At 42.7% G+C, this 20,513-nt stretch overlaps 1 protein-coding gene and 1 pseudogene across 5 annotated transcripts in view; one reads left to right on the forward strand and one right to left on the reverse strand.

Moving 5' to 3' along the window:
* Positions 1-16,778, forward strand: part of Tada2a (transcriptional adaptor 2A) — a 46,252-nt gene extending 29,474 nt beyond the window's left edge. For all 5 annotated transcript variants that reach the window (XM_052193854.1, XM_052193853.1, XM_052193856.1 and 2 more), the window contains 8 exons: positions 2,851-2,914; positions 4,548-4,591; positions 5,947-6,057; positions 8,562-8,633; positions 9,685-9,817; positions 10,740-10,783; positions 13,791-13,864; positions 15,921-16,778. In XM_052193854.1, coding sequence (XP_052049814.1) covers positions 2,851-2,914; positions 4,548-4,591; positions 5,947-6,057; positions 8,562-8,633; positions 9,685-9,817; positions 10,740-10,783; positions 13,791-13,864; positions 15,921-16,106 — 728 coding nt within the window. In that variant the 3' untranslated portion in view covers positions 16,107-16,778. The remainder of the gene's footprint in view (positions 1-2,850; positions 2,915-4,547; positions 4,592-5,946; positions 6,058-8,561; positions 8,634-9,684; positions 9,818-10,739; positions 10,784-13,790; positions 13,865-15,920) is intronic.
* Positions 6,927-7,192, reverse strand: LOC127693228 (translation machinery-associated protein 7-like; annotated as a pseudogene).
* Positions 16,779-20,513: the final 3,735 nt, after the last annotated feature.

Raw genomic sequence — 20,513 nt, forward strand, 5'->3', positions numbered from 1 at the left:
GAGCTCGAAGGCCCAATTTAAAGTACATTAGGGGAATTCCTGCAAGGGCTGGATGATCTTTAACCTAATTGGTTGGCTTTATATCTAAGGACCTTTGTTGAGGAGGAAGGGCTGGAAACTGACCCATTGCCCCTACCTCAGGTCAGGTGGCTGGGCAGCTTCTAAGTGGCTGCTTGAGGCCTGGGGTTTTTCCAGTAATTGACTTGCCTAGACTTATCCTGTTCAGGGAAACAGATCTAGGCCTAGTCTCTTGACCCACCAATTTGAAACCTGTCATGGAGTTGGCCTGTCTCAGTATTCTGTCCTTTTATTTCATTGGTCCTATTATTTTCTCCTTCGTCATAAAGTTTGATGTGACTAGAAATGTGGGTTTCAAACTGTTCTGTGGAGGACCTTCAGGGCTGTTGCTGGGAAAGGTAGCTGGACCTATAGAGGAAAGGCTCAGCTAGGTGAGATTTGACTTACTGTGCTGAATAAGATTTTGTTTATAAACAGTGTTTAGAATTAATAGAACATGACTCATTGCTGTCCTGGGCTAATCTAGAACATGGACATCTGTATAAAGGGTGAAGATGAGATTGCATTGCTTATGAATTATCAGCATTCCAGGGGCTCTGGATTCTAATTTGGAATGAAGCTTACTTGTTGAAAGATAAATGAGTATTCCCAGACATCGTCAAATTCATTGCTAGAAAGGACTGGTGTATTTTTTTTTTTAAGTGCTTATACACTTTGGTTTTTCAAGACAGGTGGCAAGCTGTCTTGTGATGCTGGAGGTCGCAGCACTTCCGTGAATGTACTCAGTGGTGAAAACACAAACACCACACTGCATTACACAAAGCTTAAAGACATATCAAGTCCTTAAGACTAGTTCCAGAGTGTTCTGAAGTCGTTAAATTACAGTGCTTTCAGACTCTCATGAAGAGTGGTTATTAAGCAGTACAGTGCTAAGTTATATGCTACTTAGGGTTTCTTCTAGAATTGTTAATAATTAGTCTACACTTTTTAACCCCGGAGGTCTTCTAATTATAAACTGCCTGTGCAGTTTTTTTAAATTAACCATTTTATTCATTTAACTTCAAATGATATCCTTCTTTCTTGCTATGCCTCCACGAACCCCCCCATCCCATCCCCCTTCATAATTTTTAACTTTTAATTTTTTATTACTAGACTATTAAGCCAGGTTGAGGGTAGGACTAACAGAGAAAGTAATGCCACTCACAGATAGACAACAGATGGAAGATTCATTGTTTTTAAGATGACAGGGTTTCTCTTTGTAGCCTGGCTGTTCTTAAACTTACTCTGTAGACCTTAAACTCAGAGATTACTACCTGTCTTTGTCTCCCAAGTTCAGGATTTAAGAGTGTATGTCACCATGCCTAACTTCATTGTTTTCTAGCAGCTCTGAAAAACAATTTAAATTAAATTAAATCCGTGATCCTTCCTTAGCAGGGTGTGGTCTGGGGGCTGGTGTTTTCTGAGCATGATGTAGTGGGACCATGGGAGATTAATAGGAAACACAGTGCTGGGCAGTGGTGGTGCATGCCTTTAATCCCAGCACTTGGGAGACAGAGGCCGGTGGATCTCTGAGTTCAAGGTCAGCCTGGTCAACAGAGTGAGTTCCAGGACAGTCAGGGCTACACAGAAAAACCCTGTCTTGAAAAACAAAACAACAACAACAAAAAATAGGAAATACAGTGTACTATGTAGAGCTTGAGTGCCTGTAAGTGGTGGGGTGTAGCAGAAGAGTTAGAAGCAAGGGAACTGCACCAACAAATTGTATTGTAAAATAATCCTCTCACTCCCATTTGGAGGCAGGGAGTTGGAGAAGGCAGGGAGCACAGTCAGTATGATAATGCTCTTCTATAAGGAGGCATGGGGATGACAAGAAGCAAGATGCCTGCGTTGAGGGATAGGATTAGGCAGAAAGAGATGGCTGGCTATGTAGGAAGAGGGGAAAGAGGTTCCAGCTTGGTTTCTGTCTTGGACAGCTAGCTTTACTGTAATGCTGCTAACCAAGATAAGAGTTTTAGGAGATGGGAAAGAGGTAGAAATATGTAAGTTCTATGGATGCCATGGTAGTAGGGCTATCCAACAGGATGTAAAGCTTTAAACGGTTGTGAGAGTTTTAGGTCGTATGGTCTGGTGGAATTTGGAACCCTGAAAGATGAAGAGTTTGTAGAAATGTGATGAGGAGTGAAAAGAGAGATGGGAACCTTAGGAACTTTGAAGATGGAAAGAGTATGTTGGGGAAGGAAAGAGCAGGACAGTCACATTGATTCCAGCCCTCCCTCTTGTTCACCCTGACACCAAAGCTAGAAAGGTTGGAGCATGAACAAGCAAGGCATGGCTTTGCAGTGCTTAAGCTGCTTACTGCATCTTTTCATTCAGAGCAGAACGCAGCAGCCGAAAATGCTGTTCCAGCCGTGTGCCAGCACTGTCCATCAGAGTTGTCCTGTTGTTCTTAGCTGAGTCCTGTGCCAGTGTTGTCCATCAGAGTTGTTCTGTCGTTCTTAGCTGAGCCCTGTGCCATCACAGCAGCACTTGCCTGGTCTGGGCTGGGTTGCTAGTGCTACTCAAATGATGATAACAATATGATGGGGAAATTTAGTGTGCTCACATATTTTTTATAGATGAGTTAAGGTTTGGTTAAGCCAGGTATGGTAGCGCATGATTATAATCTCAACTCTAAGGAGACAGAGGCAGGAGGATAGCGTCAAGTTCAAAGTTAGCCAATATGGCAAAACTCTGGGTCAAAACCCTCCCTTAAAAATAATTGTCTGGCAGGGAATTTTTTGTCTTGACTTCTATTTTTATGTTTATTATTTATATGTACATTTGTATTTATAGCTCTGAAGATGGCTGTGGTGGATATCTATCATTCCAGGTTAAAAGAGAGGCAAAGACGAAAAAAGTAAGTGTGGGAAAGCCCTCATGTTTTCTCTCACCTTTGGATTGTTGATTGCATGTTGTCCATAAGAACACTGTGCCATGTGACCTTGTGCTCACCACCTTAGGTGTGGTGCATGGAAGAGGGTTTGTCTGTGTAGCCCTGCATTTCCTGGAACTGATCTGTAGACCGTGCTCAACTTGCCTCTGCCTCCTGAGTGCTAGGATTAAAGGTGTGTGCCACCACTGTCCAGCTTTGATCCATAAGTGCTTTAAAGAAATTCTGGCAAGCTTTACTGTTCTGCCCTTTCCAGCAGACCAGAAATAGACACTCGAGGACAGGAAGTCTAGCTCAGCAGTGAGGCCCCAGGTTCAATCCTCAGAACACCCCCCCCAAATGTTTTGCTCTAATTTTCAATGTAGGTAAATAAACAGAAGACAGACAGTCATGTATGCATTGAGACATAAAAATTATAAAATCGTGACTCTTTTATTTATTCATTACAGTGGCTAACAGTTCAGAAAGAGGTATACAGAGTGTATGGTGGCTATGCAGGAATGTGCCATGTACACAGATATGTTTGTTGTTGTGATAGTACTAATTTCTGGATTCGGTTGTATCCTCAATAAAAAAGAGATGTCATTGAGAGAGACTTGAAGGACCATGATGTGATCTGTAGTGATGCTTTCTCTAGCATGTCTGGAACAGCTTCTGTGAGGTGCTGCAGAAGCTCACAGATGCTCCCTGAAAAGTCTCAACGCTAGTTACAAACATCTCTGGTATAAATCAGAGGTTGTGGATGTGTTACCCAGTGTGCTTTACTTGAATTTGCTTTGTAGCACTCACAGACTTGGTTGTTGAGAGTTGCTCTTACTCATGATGTTCTTCCATTTAAACATGGTCAGTCTGTATTTCGAGTGGCTTCAAAGTATGTAAGTGCATGATTTTACATGCTTAATATGTAATCATTATTATTCCCTTTCTTGGATCTTGGCTAGCATTTCACTTAAATGTCTGTTCTTAATTATCATTTCTACAAGTTGTGTAGATTATCATCATATTGACAGGTTCCTTTACCATCTGGACAGACATGTGGTTTTCAGCCTTTCAGTAGTAACTGAGTTTTCTGGGAGAGTCCTCTGTGTCTCAAGAGGAGCAGTGGCTCTCTGCCTTCCTAATGCTGTGACCCTTTAACACAGTTCCTCACATGATGACCTCCAGCCATAAAATTATTTCCTTGCTACTTCATAATTTTCTGTAATTTTGCTACTGTAATGTAGATATTGATAGACTGGATACCTGATATGTGACCCCCAAAGGGGTCATGACCCTAGGTTAAAAACTGCTGATTTAGAGGCTAATACAGAAGTGTGTGGAAAATAACTTCTCTGGACCCTGATATTCCACCTCATAGAAGACACAAATGTGGAACTTTTTAAAAAAATTTTAATTAATGTATTATTTTGTTTATTTGAAGCAGGGTTTTTCTTTGTAGCTTAGGCTGTCCTGGAACTGGCTCTACAGACCAGACTGGCCTCAGACTCAGATCTGCCTGCCTCTGCCTCCTGAGTGCTGGGATTAAAACTGTGTGCCACCACTCCCCATCCTGAAACTTAGTTTTAATACATAGATTATTGTGGGTTTTTTTTAATTCTAGGATTATAAGAGATCACGGATTAGTCAACCTTAGAAAGTTCCGATGTGAGTATGAGCTGATCTTTTTATTCTAAATTTGTCTAACATTGTTGAGTAGTTTTGGGTCATTGTGGGAGTGTTCATAATATACATTGCATGCTAGCTAGCATCACTTAGGAAGAATTAAAGGTTCTGCTGCAGGACTAATGCTGTCAGTCACTGGTAAGAGTGTCTAGCATATTGGATGAGATGTTGATTCCTTGCACTAAAACCAAAAGCAAACTAAACCCAACAGTACTGGAGGCAGCTCTGATCCATAGTGGCAGTGAGGAGCCCTTCATTCATAGTCAGCAGCATTGCCTAAGAACGAATTGTTACGGTGATTACAGCATGAATGTTAATGCATCATTTTCTACACAGTCTGGTTTCGAGACTGTGTGTTAACCATGACCTTGGTCATCAGGTTATAAAAACATTTTCATACAGCTGGAGAGATGCTCAACAGTTCAGACACTTGCTCTTGCAGAGGATTGGGATTTGGGTCCCAACACCTACATGGTGGCTCACCACCATCTATTTTTTATTTCAGTTCCAGGGGGTTTGGTGCCCTCTTTTTATCTCTCTGGGCATGGTGTGGCATACATGTGGTGCACATACATAGATACAGGTGGAGCACTCGCGCATTTTTTACTTTTTTATTTATTTTTTTAAAAGAAAAATCAGTAGAGGGGTTGGCAGAGTCTCACAGTTGAAAGAGTGCCTGCCTCAGGGCAGTAATCAGTTTGTCACACAGGGATATTCCAAGTGAAATATTCTTTGGTTGTTTGGTTGGTTGGGTTTGTTTGTTTGTTTGGTTGGTTGGTTGGTTTTTGAGACCAAAAAAGGTTCTGATTACTCTTGCTGGCTTGGAAGTTGCTATTCTAGAGACTTGTAATGGTCCTCCTGCCTCCACCTAAAGTACTGTGCTTACAGGCTGGTGCCCCTATACCTAGTTGGATGGTTTCTTAAATCTTTGCTTTCCTTGTTTTCCTGTAGTAATCTATATCAGAAATTTTGGCCAAAGTTGTTTGATAACACAGATTCTACCTTTTTAATTCCCTTTCTCTTGTGACAGCAGTGCCTACCTAGTCTTGTGCCTGGTCCCGTGCAAATTAAAAAGCATGAGGAGGGACATCAATAGTACTTAGTGGTAGAGACAATCTCCATGATAACATCCTTTAGTGAGGTGCTATGATGCTGTAATTATGATTAATGACTTGTGTTCTCAGCTGTTCTGTTTGCATGCGGTCATGGGCACCTTAGTCATGTGAGGCTAAAAAAATGTCCTTGCATTTCACTTCCTGTTTTAAAAAATAATGCCACAAAGTTAGAGGTCCTTACAGTCCTTACAGTCTCTGACATGTTGTGTTTTAATTCTTCAGTAATGGAACGGCGGTACCCCAAGGAGGTCCAAGACCTTTATGAAACAATGAGGAGATTTGCAAGGATTGTGGGACCAGTGGAGCATGACAAGTTCATTGAAAGCCATGCATGTAGGTGGTTTTTGGAACTCGTGGTGTGTGTGTGTGTGTGTGTGTGTGTGTGTGTGTGTGTGTGTGTGTGTATGTGTGTGTGTCTGTGCCTCTGTTGTGTATGTGTCTGTGCCTCTGGTGTGTGTGTGTGTGTGTGTGTGTGTGTGTGTGTGTGTGTCTGACTGTCTCTGTCTGTCAGTTCTTCAAGCAGTTCTCTCTTTTTATTTTAAAGAATTCTCTGGATAGCTCATCTCATGCAAAATACAAGTCCAGTCTTTTATTTAACATATCAATCCAATCATTTACTCCCGGTTTTCCTTTTGGTTATCTTATGAATCAGTTTATGAGACAGCAAACATATATTTTTCTTAACATATCAAAAGAATTCAGAATTCTGTCTGCCTTTATTAAGCATAGATTATAAGATACTTGGGTGGGACCCTGCCCTGAAGTTAGCATTTTTACCACATATGGACATAACCTTGCTTAGACTGACCTTGAACTCTAGATTCTGCCTGTCTTTGTATCTTTCTGACAAGCTGGCTCATAGTGTAGCCCCTTTGTTCTTTTAGATTTGTAAAACCCCTCGTAATTCATATTGCATCCCTATATTCTACATAGTTGAGAAATTATATATTTTTTTTAACTCATGTATTTAGAGCTCTTTCCCATAACCTTTTTCCCCCCATTGCATTATTCACTTTATTCTTTGGTTTTTGTTTTTGTTTGTTTGTTTGTTTTATAAAAGTTTATTACACTGTTTGACAACAGGTTCTAGGATAACACTTCATTCTAGCTATTAGGTGGCAAAGATGTTATGACAGGGAATCCAGATGTTTAAATAGGAATGGAAGAGGAACATCACCATCACCTCAGGTGTGAGGAACAGCTTACTTTTTGCCAGATTTCTTAATTCCACCTGTGGTCAGGGGGCCCTTCCCTGTGGCCTTGGCTTTTAGCTCCTGAGTTTCTTCTGCTCCTCTTTTATTTCTTCTTGAAAGCCTTGTCTTCCTTATCTATCTCCTTGGCCTGCTTCTTAGGCTGTTTCAGGGGCTTCTTTTTGCCACCTTCCCAGCCTGACATGGACCTCCAGCCCCTTCACCAGACCCTGATCCTCTTTCCCATAACCTTAAGGGCTGTCCTGAAGGTCCCAACATTGACCATTTCATGGAGACATAGTCACATTCTTGATTCTTGGACTCATCCTGTTTCTAATTCTCATGAAGTCATTATCGTAACAGGGAGGACATTCCTCGGAGGAATGTGAAATATGTACATTATTACACAAACAGGCCTTACACCCACAGCAGCATTGATGCTCATGGAAGCTCACACCGGGGCCCTGTCCCAGGGGCAAGGACTGTGTCACTCTGTTTCCACCAGGTCCACGCCTTTAGTTCTGAGAGTTTTATGTTGTGTTGTTTTGATTTTTCTAGAAACACTTTTTACCATTACTCTCGTGCAAATATTTCTTAGGAAGCATGCCAGGCATTTGTCTGAGCCAGGTTGATTGTCCTGGGGAACACCTTCCTTGACTGTCAGTGTTTGTGTGGCTGGTATCGAGTGACTGTTCTTTCCTTCCTGTCCTAGTTTATATCATTCCTGGCATATGTGTCACCACACCGTGGGTAGCTTTGCCTTCATCCCTTGTTTGAAAAGCACCCATGTTGTAATGTTCTATCACAAAATAGCCCATCAGCGTAGCCTGAGCTGTGTGCTCAGCAGCAGTTTCTGGCTTATGGAGTATGCAGTGTTCTTTATTCCCTATAGGAAAGAAGAAAAAAAAAGCAGGGCTTGAATAAAGCTTTGTCCTTGCTGTGCAGCGGAGCCTCATCCAGAGGCAAACTGTATCAAAGAACTTGACTGTGTTAGTAGAAACGCTGTCACGGTGGTGGCAAAAGAACATTTAGATTTTAAAAAAAACAAAACAACAACAACAACAACAAAAACCACTTTATTTTTTTGAAACAGGGTTTCTCCATCCTAGAACTTACAGATATCTGCCTGCCTCTACCTCTGAAATACTAGGATTAAAAGTGTATACCATCACCACCCTGCTAAAATATTATGATCCGAACCGTTTTTTTTTTTTTTTTTTCACATTTATAGGTGTCTCCTAAAGTCCCAGTTGTTGCTTCTGGAGGCGACATTTGGAGGATAGCTGGAATAGGCTCTTCTCAACTGGCAGGGGGGGTGGATTTCTTTTTTTTCTTTTCCTTTGAGGGGTGTTTTGCTTTTCTTTTTGAGACAGGGTCTCACTATGTAGCTCTGGCTATCCTAGGGCCAGGCTGCTCTTAAACTAACAGAGATCTACCTGTCTGCCTCCCAAGTGAGTTCCAGGATAGCCAGGGCTACATAGAGAAACATTGTTTCAAAAAAACAAAAGAGAAAAGAGGGAAAAGGGCATCCTAAGATGAAGTCACCATCTTGTATGTGTGGTGGAATCACTAAATCACACCTAACCCTTACTCCCTAGCATTGATTTGTTTTAACAATTTTTCTCCTTTGTTCTCCTGTGGAAACAGTGGAATTTGAACTCCGAAGGGAAATCAAGAGGCTCCAAGAATATAGGACAGCAGGCATTACCAATTTTTGTAGTAAGTATGTTTTCACTACCTGCAGTATCAAAGTGCCCGAATATAAGAAGGGGACCTCTTAAGTCTTGAAAACTTAACAGACAAAGAGCCTTTCAGATGAGTTTTTAAACTTCCTAGTAAAGCTTCATCTGTTTAGTTCCTATAAATACCAGATTATGAGGATAAAAACAAAGTTATGGGACACAGCAGAAAGAAACACTGCTTTAGAGTTGGAAGTCTGCTTTGGCTCCTTTAAAAGGTCTTAGCTGGGCATAGTAGCTCATGTTTTTATTCCCAGCACTGGGGTACAGGGGCAAGTAGATCCCTGTGAGTCTGGGGCCAGCCTGATCTGTATATTCTGTAGAGTGGGATCCTATCAACACACACAGGGGAGTGAGATAGGGCGGGGTATGTGATTCATATGTTTAACCTCAGCCTTTTAAATCTTACTCGTGTACAGCCTAATCCTTTTTATTTACCAGGCATTTACTGGGGTACGGTGCTTACATCCAACTTACTGAAGGTGCTGATCATAATTGTATTAATATAGCAGTAAATATCTAACATTTATTTAACATGCCCTAGGTCTATGGGCTACATTTCACCTTCAAGTCATTGGTTATTGTGATAGCTTAAGAGATGTTGTCACTTCAAATTAATGAAGAAATCAAAGTTTAAAGAGATTATTAAGATAGTTAGTAGAAGAGCCAGGTCATAAGGAAAGACTGTGCCTAGGCAGCATAGGCCGCGGTTGGGATGCTCCGTCAGTCTCTTAGAATTATTGAAAGCCACTGGTTTGGTTGATGTTACTCAGAAGACACTAAGTAACTACAGCTGAGCAGGATGCATAAGCACTTCCAAAGGCAAGAATGTGAGTGACATTGATTTATACCTTTGGGAATCTTCTTCCAAAAATGTCAATTTGAAAGGGAATAAAAATACTCAGTGTAAAGGGAGATTCCAGATGCAGACATACACATGGAAGAGGCCAGTGTGGGCTGAGCTGTTAGCAGGCCCTTCTGCCCTCCTGCGCTGTGCCGCCTTGTGTTGTTATGTGTCCTCTACCCTCCAGGTGCCAGGACATATGATCACCTGAAGAAGACACGCGAGGAGGAACGCCTTAAACGCACCATGCTCTCCGAAGTTCTCCAGTACATCCAGGACAGCAGTGCGTGCCAGCAGTGGCTCCGCCGGCAGGCTGACATGTGCGCACTTACTTAGTCGGGGCCGGGGAGGCGCGCCTGGCATACTTTGGCCTTCTCATATATTTGTGGACATTTTTGTGGGTACTCTGTATAGAAGAGTAGGAACAATTTTTATTAATCCATCTAAAAACTATATAGAACTGGCAGGCTTAAGAAGCAAAACTGGCCATATGCAATTCTCTGTTCCTTTTTTGTTCTTATTTTAAAAATTAGTGAATTTATATTTGGTTTTGGTGGTACACATTAGCACCCTGTCTTAACCCAGTCCTACCCATATCTTTCTTTATTCTTTCTTTTTTTTTGAAGATTTATTTATTTATAAGAGTACCCTGTAGCTGTCAGACACACCAGAAGAGGGCATCAATCCCATTACAGATGGCTGTGAGCCACCTTGTGGTTGCTGGGAATTGAACTCGGGACCTCTGAAAGAGCAGTCAGTGCTCTTAACCGCTGAGCCATCTCTCCAGCCCTCCTACCCTTAATCTTTCCCCACTTAGATAGTGGTGAGATTTTTTTTTTCCTTTTTTTTGTTTGTCTGTTAAAATATTCCTTCCCTGTGGCTGGCTTTGGTGATGTCCCCTGTTACGAGCTCTTAGCAAAGGAAAGGTTTTTCTCCGTGGAGTACATTTCCTTTCCTGCACAGTGAGATGTCCTGTAAAACTACTATGCTATCTTACCTTAGCTTTTCATCGGTGATCTTACTGTGAGGGGTTAAAATTACCTTCTTTGAGCAGGCCAGTGGTGGCATATATCTTTAATCTCTGAACTTGGGAGGCAGAGGGAAAGGGATCTCTGTGTTTCAGGCCAAGTTCTAGGCCAGCTAGGGCTACACAGAAAAACCTTGTCTCAAAACAACAACAACAACAACAACATAATCCTTCTCTGATATGACCTAATTTTGAATTCCCTTTCTTTGTTTTAGTGATTCTGGGCTGAGTCCTTCTGTTCTGATGGCTTCCAGCTCAGGTATGCTTTCTCAGACTAATGCAAGCGACCGCTTGTGGGTGTCTTTTTGTTTTGTTTCTTTTTCAGCACTGGAGATTGAGCCCAGGACTCTTGCATACTGCACTGTCGCCAGCCCAGAGCAGCTGTGGGCTAGGATAGCCACATTTCCAGGGCTAGGATAGCTACATTTCCAGGGCTAGGATAGCCACATTTCCAGGGCTAGGATAGCTACATTTCCAGGACTAGGATAGCCACATTTCCAGGGCTAGGATAGCCACATTTCCAGGGCTAGGATAGCTACATTTCCAGGGCTAGGATAGCCACATTTCCAGGGCTAGGATAGCCACATTTCCAGGGCTAGGATAGCTACATTTCCAGGGCTCATGGGAGCACAGCTACCCTACATTGTGGAACATGGTTCTTTGGTGGGGTGGCCTTAGCCAGGGTTGCCACAGTTTGGACACCAGCATGCTTTCAGATTTCTCAATCAGAGCAGAACTCAAAATGATGCTTCTGGTGTTCACAGTCAGGACTGAAATCGTATGTCACAGAGTTGCAGTGAGTTTGGGAGATGCTACATGAAGAGCTTTGTATTTGACATGAGCAGCAGGTCCCTTGCCAGAAATTCAAGGATTTCTTGTAAGTTAGAGATTTAGACAATCTCTGTGTCTGAGCCTTTGCATTTGCTCTAAGTTGACAAAGCAAAACTAAGCCAGAGCAGTCTGTGGTTCTTGGTGACTGTTGTCTGTGACTACATATTTGGGGAAGATACTAGTTATGAAGTTCCTGAGCCAAAACTGTGGTCCTAATCATCACCCACCCTTGCCCCATATGACAGCGTTTCTCCTAATCTGCACACCCAGACCACTCCACCATCAGCCCCATAGTGGTCTACTGTCCCCAATTGCCAGTTCACCATTCTCTATAACACAACCCTTTGAAATTTTTTCTTTAACGTTAGTAATGATGTGACACTCACCTGTAATCCCAGCACTGGGAGACTGAGTTGGGAGGATGGAAAGTTTGGGTTTAACCTGGGCCACATAGTGAGACTTTCTCAAAGAAAACAAAATCTTCATATTTTCAGGATCTAATAGTGCTCAGATGCAGGCACTTAGTAAATAATAATTTTCCTTTGTTTCAAATAATTTTTTATTTAAATATTTATTTATTTTATGTGTATGTACCTACGTTTTATATATATATGTACCACATGTGCCTGCAGAGGCCATAAGGTCTTCTAGAACTGGAGTTACAGACAGTTGTGAGCTCCCTAATTGAGCGCTAGAAACTGAACCTGGATTCTTTGTAAAAGCAGCATTTAAAAAATTTAGTATTTGCTAATTAAATTGAGCACACAGCTTTTCTTTTTCTTTTTTCTTTCTTTTTTTTTTTTTTTTTTTTTTTTTGTCTCTGTGTCTTTAATCAGCGCTCACTCACCATTTCCTCCTAAGTTGGTGTTAGCCTGCCTGCCTGCCTTCCCCTTGTGTCCGTGTTGAGTCCCTGGCTGCCCTTTATGCGCTGAGTTGCTCTTTAGGCAGTAAAGACTGGGAGCCCAGCATCCACGGTCGTGGCCTAGTCTTGGGAGACTTCCAAAGCAGTACATGGTTTTATCTCCATTTCTGAGCAGGGTAAGCCCTTAGCCCTTTTGATGTCCCTGAGAATCAGGTTTTCCAGAATAAATGAAGCAGTTTCTTCCTTCTGCCCCATTCCAGTGCCAGTCCTCACAAAACTTACCTCATTCCACCCATCCCCACCTGGGCCTTCATCCTAAGCATAAATTCAGAATAAAACCAAGGGCTGGTGATGGCTCAGAGGGAAAGATGTTTGGATGCGAGGCTGGCAGTCTGGTAAAGCTGGAAGGGGGGAATTAACACCTCACAGTTGTCACATCTGTGCCGTGCATCACATATACTTTATAGTAATCATAATACAGTAAAAAAAAAAAAAAAAGCAAACTTATACATTCATCTTTATATATTGGTCTGACCTGGATGCCTCCTGCTTGGGTTTCTTTCTCAGACACGAAATTGATATTGGTCTCTGGCTTACCATATAGTAAATATAGCATTTGGCTTGTTCCAGTGTGGATCTTTGAGTTAAACATCACTCACTTCTTTTCAAAGAAAAATAAACGAACAAGCAAGGCCTTTGGTGGTGATGCTGCCTTTGATCTGAAGGTATATAGTACTTGGTTAATTACTATGTGTGACTTGTCCTGCTGGAAACTAGTGACAAGAGAGAATATGGATGGAGATGGATTCCTATCTCCATTCGTCAGCTGTCAAGACAGATAGAACATAGCCTTTCTATACAGGATGAACATCTGGTTCCAGAATTTAGAGGAACCTGTTTGAGAGAAACAGATAGCCAATGACTCCAATGTGCTGGGCAGTCATTGAGGTGAAGGTGTGCATGATCCTATCTGTATTTTGATAGAGCAAAGAGCACATAGATTATTATTTCTATTTCAAATAAATATTAGAGTGACCATATTAGGTTTTTTGTTTTTTGCGGGTATTTTTTGTTTTTTTTGTTTTTTGTTTTTTTTGGGGGGTTTTTTTTTGGGGGGGGGGGTTTGGATTTGTTTTTTTTCGAGACAGGGTTTCTCTGTGTAGCCCTGGCTGTCCTGGAGCTCACTCTGTAGACCAGGCAGGCCTCGAACTCAGAAATCCTCCTTCCTCTGCCTCCCAGAGTGCTGGGATGACAGAGTTAGAGTCCACGATCCAGGGCAAAGGCACGGCTGCAGGAACAGCTGAGAGCTGTCATCTTGACCTGCAGTTAGGAGGCAGAGCACACACTGGAATGAAACCTCAAAGCACACACACACACACCAAGTGACATATCTCTGTTAAGGCCACACCTCCTAATTTTTCCAAAACAGTTCCACCAACTGGGGACTAGGCATTTAAATATCAGCCTGAGAAGCTAGCTAAACCAGCCTAAAGCAGTGGGTCAAGCTTTCTGTTTTACACTTGAACAGTTACACCTCTGTGAAATATTTGTTCTTTTGAATCTGTGTCTATAGGAAGACGAAGTGCACCACCATTGAACCTCACGGGCCTCCCTGGTACAGAGAAACTCAATGAAAAGGAAAAGGAGGTAATAAAAGGAAGGGGAACCGGAGGAAAGAAGAGGGGCTGGCTGATGCATTGGGCTCTCACTAAATCCATTACAATGTCCAACCTATTTTACTACACTTGTCTAACATGCACAGCTCTTGTCTGAGAAGTCTGGGAGCTAAAGAGTTAACCTTGGCAAGCACCAGAAAACTACTTTCATTTTGCAGCTACCTTTCCCCCTTCAAAGAGAAGTTCATGCAATAATGTCAATTAAATAATAGCAGTTAAAAAAAATAATAGTGGTAGTTTTTATTTATTGAGCATTTAGTATGAGTCAAACTTTTTGTAGACCTAAAGTAGCTTTTACATGAAAATAGGATTTTTCCTATTAAAGTGGTTACTTTGAGAAGTTCTGCATTTATTCTAACAATGTAACAACCATCATTTAAAATGTTTTTATAATTGTCTCCACAGCATATTTATAAGCATAGGGAAAATAATTCAGTGTCATATATAGTTGCACATTAGTTTTGTATTGGAGACAGTGTCTCACGATGTAAGACTGAGGCCTGTAACTAAATCCCTATGTAGTGCTGCTGGCCACAGATTCAACAGAGATCTGCCTACCTCCTCTGCCACTCAGGTGCACTGGCGCACACAAACACACCTATAACACATTAATTGATTAATTTTGATTTTTAAAAGTATTGTTTCTTTAGCATTATAATCAGGAAATTGTTCTTGTATTGTTTTTTTCTGTTTCTAACACTTAAACCTGTACAAGTATAGAATATATCTTTAATTTTAGCACTAGAGAGCCTGAGACAGGAAGAGATTTTTAAGGTAAGCCTAGGCCTTATAGCAAAGAGGTTATCTCAAAATAAAAATCTGCTTGGGTGATACCTTAATCCCAGCCCTCGGAGGTAGAGGCAGGAAGATCAGTTCACGCCAACCCACAGCTCTCAGCTATATTGTGAGTTCAAAGGCAGCCTGCACTACCAGAGACCCTGTCTCAAAACCAAAATAAACCAACAAACAAAAATGTAACAGAAGAGGAGCTAGTCTCTTGCTCCATTGCAGTTCCTAGTGTCTGTCTCTCCACCTGTTGGTCCATAGCATTTAAGAAGTCACCATGCAGGGACCTTTACTAGTCTTCTTGTAATCAGAAATAATAAACATTTTGGGGGTGGGGTAAAAAGAAGGATGTGTTGAAGAAAGTCTCACACCAGTTTCTCAGAGTGTGTGTGTGTCTGTGTCTGTGTCTGTGTGTCTGTATCTGTGTGTGTGTCTGTGTAATGGTCTGGCATTCCAAGCATCTTTTTACTGCGCACCCATATGTTGTTGACTCAGAATTCTCCTTGCTGAGTAATAGCAGGTGAACTAAACTAAACCTACTTTTTGCAGTCGCAGTAAAGGTGGCCTCCTCCCCATGGTAGGAGATGGTAAAAAACATAGGCTACTCTCTTTTGCTAACACCAGTGCTGAGGTTTACACTCAGGAATCCAATCAGTCACCTGCAGTGCCACCACCCCTCAATGCCGTGATGTGCTTTATGTCATTTCCCTGAATAGTGTCAGAATGGTGCTAGGTTTCCACCCCAGGCATTTAACACTCAACTCGAGTGCAAGCCTAGCAGCTCCTCAGGCATGTGTATCTGTTCCCTGACTAGACCCTTGAGCCAGCCTTCACTTGCAGAAGGCTCTTCTGGATTCAGAGCCTGCCTTTTTCTTCCTGAGGGGCTGTCTCCAGAAGAGAGGAAGTGGAATGTGGTCCAGCCACTCAACAGCTCCCATAAATAGTTGGAGGTTGATGTCACTTTTTTCAAATGCATTTTGAGTGTGAGGGGGAAGGGAGGGGCATGTACGCACCATGAGATGCTGTGGAGGTCAGAAGACAATGTGAAGAAGTTGTTGGTTTTCTCTTTTCACCATGTGGGTCCCAGCAACCAAACTTGGGTTGTCAGTCATGGTGGCAAATGCCTTTACCTGCTGAACCCCTCCGCCTCCCTTCTTTTTTATTTTGGGGTTGCTAGACATGCTGGATTAATTTGTGAGAACGGTAGTATTAATGCTTATTAAATTTGTCCTGTCTTACAGCTCTGTCAGGTGGTGAGGTTGGTACCTGGAGCCTATTTGGAATATAAGTCTGCTCTATTGAATGAGTGTCACAAGCAAGGAGGCTTGAGACTAGCACAAGCAAGAGCACTCATCAAGATAGATGTGAACAAAACCCGGAAAATCTATGACTTCCTCATCCGAGAAGGGTACATTACCAAAGCCTGAGTCTCTGTGCTTGGCGGTGCAAGCCAGAACAATGGAATGTGGCCAGTCAAAGGGCAGTGTACACATTCCAGAGACTTGTGCTTGAGTTGCCTTCTTACCAAGAAAAGGAGAGACACTGGGAGTCTAAGGGTGAGATAACCGCCTTCTTCTCTGCCCTCTGTAAAGCGCTCCTATTGTGATACAATGCTCAGAGTGTGCTCACCGAGTTATTACTAAACTTCAATGAGCATTCGCTCCCAGCACCTCTTGTAAGTCAGACAAGGGCCACACACAGGACCTCATGTCAAGGCTGCGGTGGAAATAGAAGGGAACCAAGCCACAGCATTTCATCCCAAGAGGCCAGCTCAGACCCACGCAATAGAAAGTAAAGTTTACTCACTCTGCCTTCCCATCTTGCAGGCAGATTTTAAATGAAGGTTTTTAGAGCATAGGAAAGCCTTTCTTCCAAGGATTTTTTTTCTTTTTTTATGCTGACATCTTAGTTTATAAGATGAAGAGGTGGAACTCTCCCCCATGATGGTCTGTCTGAAACTTCATTTTAACTGTAATGTCTTGCTTTGTACTTTGCAGTCTGGCTGTCTGATGTGCAGTCGACTCTTGAGGAGGTGGCACCGGATATAAAATGTCTCTGTTATTTTTAGAATTAATGGATTAAAATGTTTTGCTATTTAATTTGTGGGTGTGTCAGATATTCTGGTACCTTAAGCACAACTTGGGTTGTTGGATGTTCGCCTCAACACGCTGCACTGTCTCTGCTTACACGTGTATCCCGTGTCCTGGTCTCACCTTTTTACCCTGGGTTTCCCAGGATTCCAGACCCATGAGGATGGAGGTGATGTAACTAACCCAGCTCTGCTTCGATTCAGACCTGAACCCTAATTCTCAGTGGTGAAAGGCTAGCCTGCAATAAAAGCTGCTTTTCAAACACAAGTAAAGCCGCTTGCTATGAGACGCACCCGCTGTGGGGTGAGTCGTTCCGCCACATCTGAAACGTGGTCCTCAAGCCAAGCACACAGTCACGGGTATCTCACGTCTGCTGCAAGGTAGGTATAACTTAGACTGTGCACAAATCACCCCCAGTACCTAATTCTTTCACTCCTTAAACGTTCAAACATCCAGTGAGGATGTGCTTTGTCAGACTTGTAACTGATAGAAATGTGTATGTAACTTGCTAATAGATATCCAGAGAATGAGAAATTAGTACACATTTGACAGTTCATGGGCCAGGGGGGCTTGGCATGACCTAGAGTGTCCGTTCTTCTCTTCCACCACTCTGAAGAGCAGACAAGCAGACGTGTGCATCGGGCTGATGCAGCACTTCTGCCCAACTAGCACCTTCCTGGCTGGAAAAGAGCAACTTCCTGTCCTTAAAAGGGACAACGTTTTTGTCTTATTGCTTGTTTCAATTTTGTTTCTTTTCTTTTTAAAGCAAACTTGAAGTTGGGTGAGCAGGATCTGGTGGGGGGAGCTGGAGGAGGAGAAGTAAGATCGAAATAAATGAGAAAATGTTTTTAAAAGGACAACTTGTGGAAATGGTTTTCTTTCCTTGGTAGTCGTTTCTTCTTAGAAAATGCATTTTATCATACCATCAACCCTGGTTGGTTATAAACAGACTCCATTCCACTGTGAAAGGTAATCACTGTTCTGAGACTTGGGATACAGTAGACTCCAGTGTTTGGTGATATTTGCTGTGGTGTGAAGAGTTTTAATCTTGATTAAGAAAAGCTTCCTGAAATGAGGGCTTTTGAGGCTGAGATGAAAGGAGGGGGGATGGCAGATGGAAGTGGGGAGCTGTTCTAGACAGAGAGGAGGGTGGGGTGTCGGCAGCAGTGGGAGGGAGGGAATCGACCAAGAGATCTGGCTAGGACACGGGCAGCTGTGGCCTCCCAGTTGGGAGGCTGGTAGGACAGACTGAAACCTGAGGAGCAGCGGCATGCTAGAGAGTGCTTGGGGATTTGTACACATGGTGAGGAATGGGGTGAAAGATGGAGCCGTCGTTGCACGTCTCTAGACTTCAGGGTTACCGAGCCCAACTTTCTATAATTTCAGGCCTTGTGTTGTGAAATTTCTCAAAGGTTTAGCCTTATTTCGAGTAAGGAGTTGTTGTCCTGTTTGGGGAGAGGGTATTTTGTTTTTGGAGGGGAATTTTTTTGGTCTTGTTTTTATTTGTTTATTTTCTAATTTGGAGACATGGTCTTACTGTATAGCCCAAGCTGGTCTTGAATTTGTAATCCTTCTGCCTCAGTCTCCCGGGTGCTGGGTTATGGGAATGCATCCATGCCCATGCCTTGTGACTGTGGTTCCCCAAGGAACTAGAAGTGGAACAGGTCTCGCTTTTGCCTGGCTAGCGCTACATTTCCAGTCATGGAGCCCCTGGACTGGAGTTAACTGGATCACTCTCCTTTGCATTTATTTTAGAAAAACACTTACTGAATTTGCTATGGCTGCCCCAGTTTCCATCTGTGTTCTTAACACCTAGACTGTCTACCAAGTACCGGCAGGAGGCCTTTCGTTAACATTGTGTGCTTCTCTGCAGCCACATAGGGTTGGCTGAGAGCCAGCTACACTGATAGTGCCTGCTCCTGTCTCCGATCAGTTCAGAAAAGAGTTTACTCTCCAAATTTCAACCCCTCTGCTTCTGCCTCCCAAGTATTGGGATCACAGCTGTGATCCACGGCACCTGCTCACCCATCTGTTTTAAAGGATGCCTTTGGGAATACCTTCAAGATACATACTGTGTTGTTCACAAAATACACAAAACCCAATCCTACAATTTATGATGTGTATGGCATCTTATGTTTGAATTGCTAATCTGTACCTGTTTTCCTTTCTATCATACTTAGCCACAGGTAGACAGCCTCTACCAGATCACCCCAAAAGAACCAGTCCAGGTACAATGCTAAGATTTAAAAGGTTTCTTTTTAGTGGGATTCTAGCTCTCTGAGTTCCACCAGCCCTGTGAAGTCTTGAGGAAAGTAAACAGGATCTTCGCTAAAGTAGGGTCAGAGCAGTTGGGAGAATCATAGCCGTTCGATTAGTTAGGGACTGAGATTAAACAGTAAGGAACAGGATGTGTGCAGTGATATCTGCTATCCAGCACTCATGAGGCAGAGGCAGGAGCATTGCTGCCTTTGAGGCCAGCTTGGTTTTCACATTCAGTTTCCCTATCTAATGGCAGGGAAGCTCTTATTGATTGTCCTGGCTTCCAGTGTTTGAGATGTTCTACAATGGAAATGTACTAACTGCCCTTTGATTTCTGTTGACCCAGCATTCCAGTGACATAGATAATTGCAGGAAGAGATGAATTTGACATTAAAACATTAAAATCTCTTCCTCACAATGAGTTTTTCTTTTCTTTCTTTCTCTCTCTCTCTCTCTTTCTCTCTCTCTCTCAAGAAAGGGTTTCTCAGTGTTGCCCTTGCTGTCCTCAAACTCAGAGATCTCCTAGGCTCTGCTGGTATTAAAAGCAAGCCCCGCCACTGCCAGGCTATGATGAGTTTCTTGTTATACAAGTGTCTTGTTATTAGATTCCTCTCCTACTGAGAACAGGAATGAAGTAGAGTAAAGAATACACTTATTCCTAAAAGTTTTAAAACCCAATACCAAAAAAAAAAAAAAAAAAAGAATCCAACAGATGTAACCTTGAAGGTCACTTGTGCTGGACTTATATTTGGAAACCCTAAGGTTAATTTTTGCCAGCCCATGTTGTCCTGTGTCCTTTAGGGCCAGATAATTGAGTCTGATGCACTTGACTATCTACTTCAGAGTACAGTAGGTAGGTTTCTTTGGCATCAGACTGAATTGTTAGGCTGAATTAATCTTGCATTCTTTACCATGCAAACCTTTTCAGTTTGTATTAGACTCTCCTGTGGTCTGAGGCCTTGACAAAATTCCAGTGACTTACTAATAAGCCTCTGTCCATAGTTAACAGGGGACAAAATCAGCATCTTAGGAAGTGTGGGAAGACGCTGCCATGGAAGCAGCGGGGTGAAATGTGGGAAGAGCTGGAGATGGAGCTCAGTTGGTGGTGTGCATGAGTCCCCTGGGTTCAGGGCCCAGCACGGCATAACGGGTGGTGGTGCATACCTATAATTTCCAGATTCAGGAGGGGGAGGTAGGATCAGAAGTTAAAGGTCAATATTGAGCTACAAATAGTGTTAAAGGCCAGCCTGGGCTACATAAAACCCTGTCTCCAAAAAGAAGACTGGGAGATGACTCATTTGGTAAAGTGCTTGCCTGGCACAGGGACCTGAGTTTTGATCTCCAGCAGTCACATAAAATGCTAGGAACAGCAACATGAGCCTGTAGGTGCTGGGGAAGCAGAGAGGTGGGTCCAGGGGCTTGCTGGCCAGTAGACTTAACCAAATGGGTGAGTCTCACTGAGAGACTGTCTCAATAAAACAAGGT

This window comes from Apodemus sylvaticus, chromosome 10, assembly GCF_947179515.1.
Source record: "Apodemus sylvaticus chromosome 10, mApoSyl1.1, whole genome shotgun sequence".
NCBI classification, from domain to species: domain Eukaryota; kingdom Metazoa; phylum Chordata; class Mammalia; order Rodentia; family Muridae; genus Apodemus; species Apodemus sylvaticus.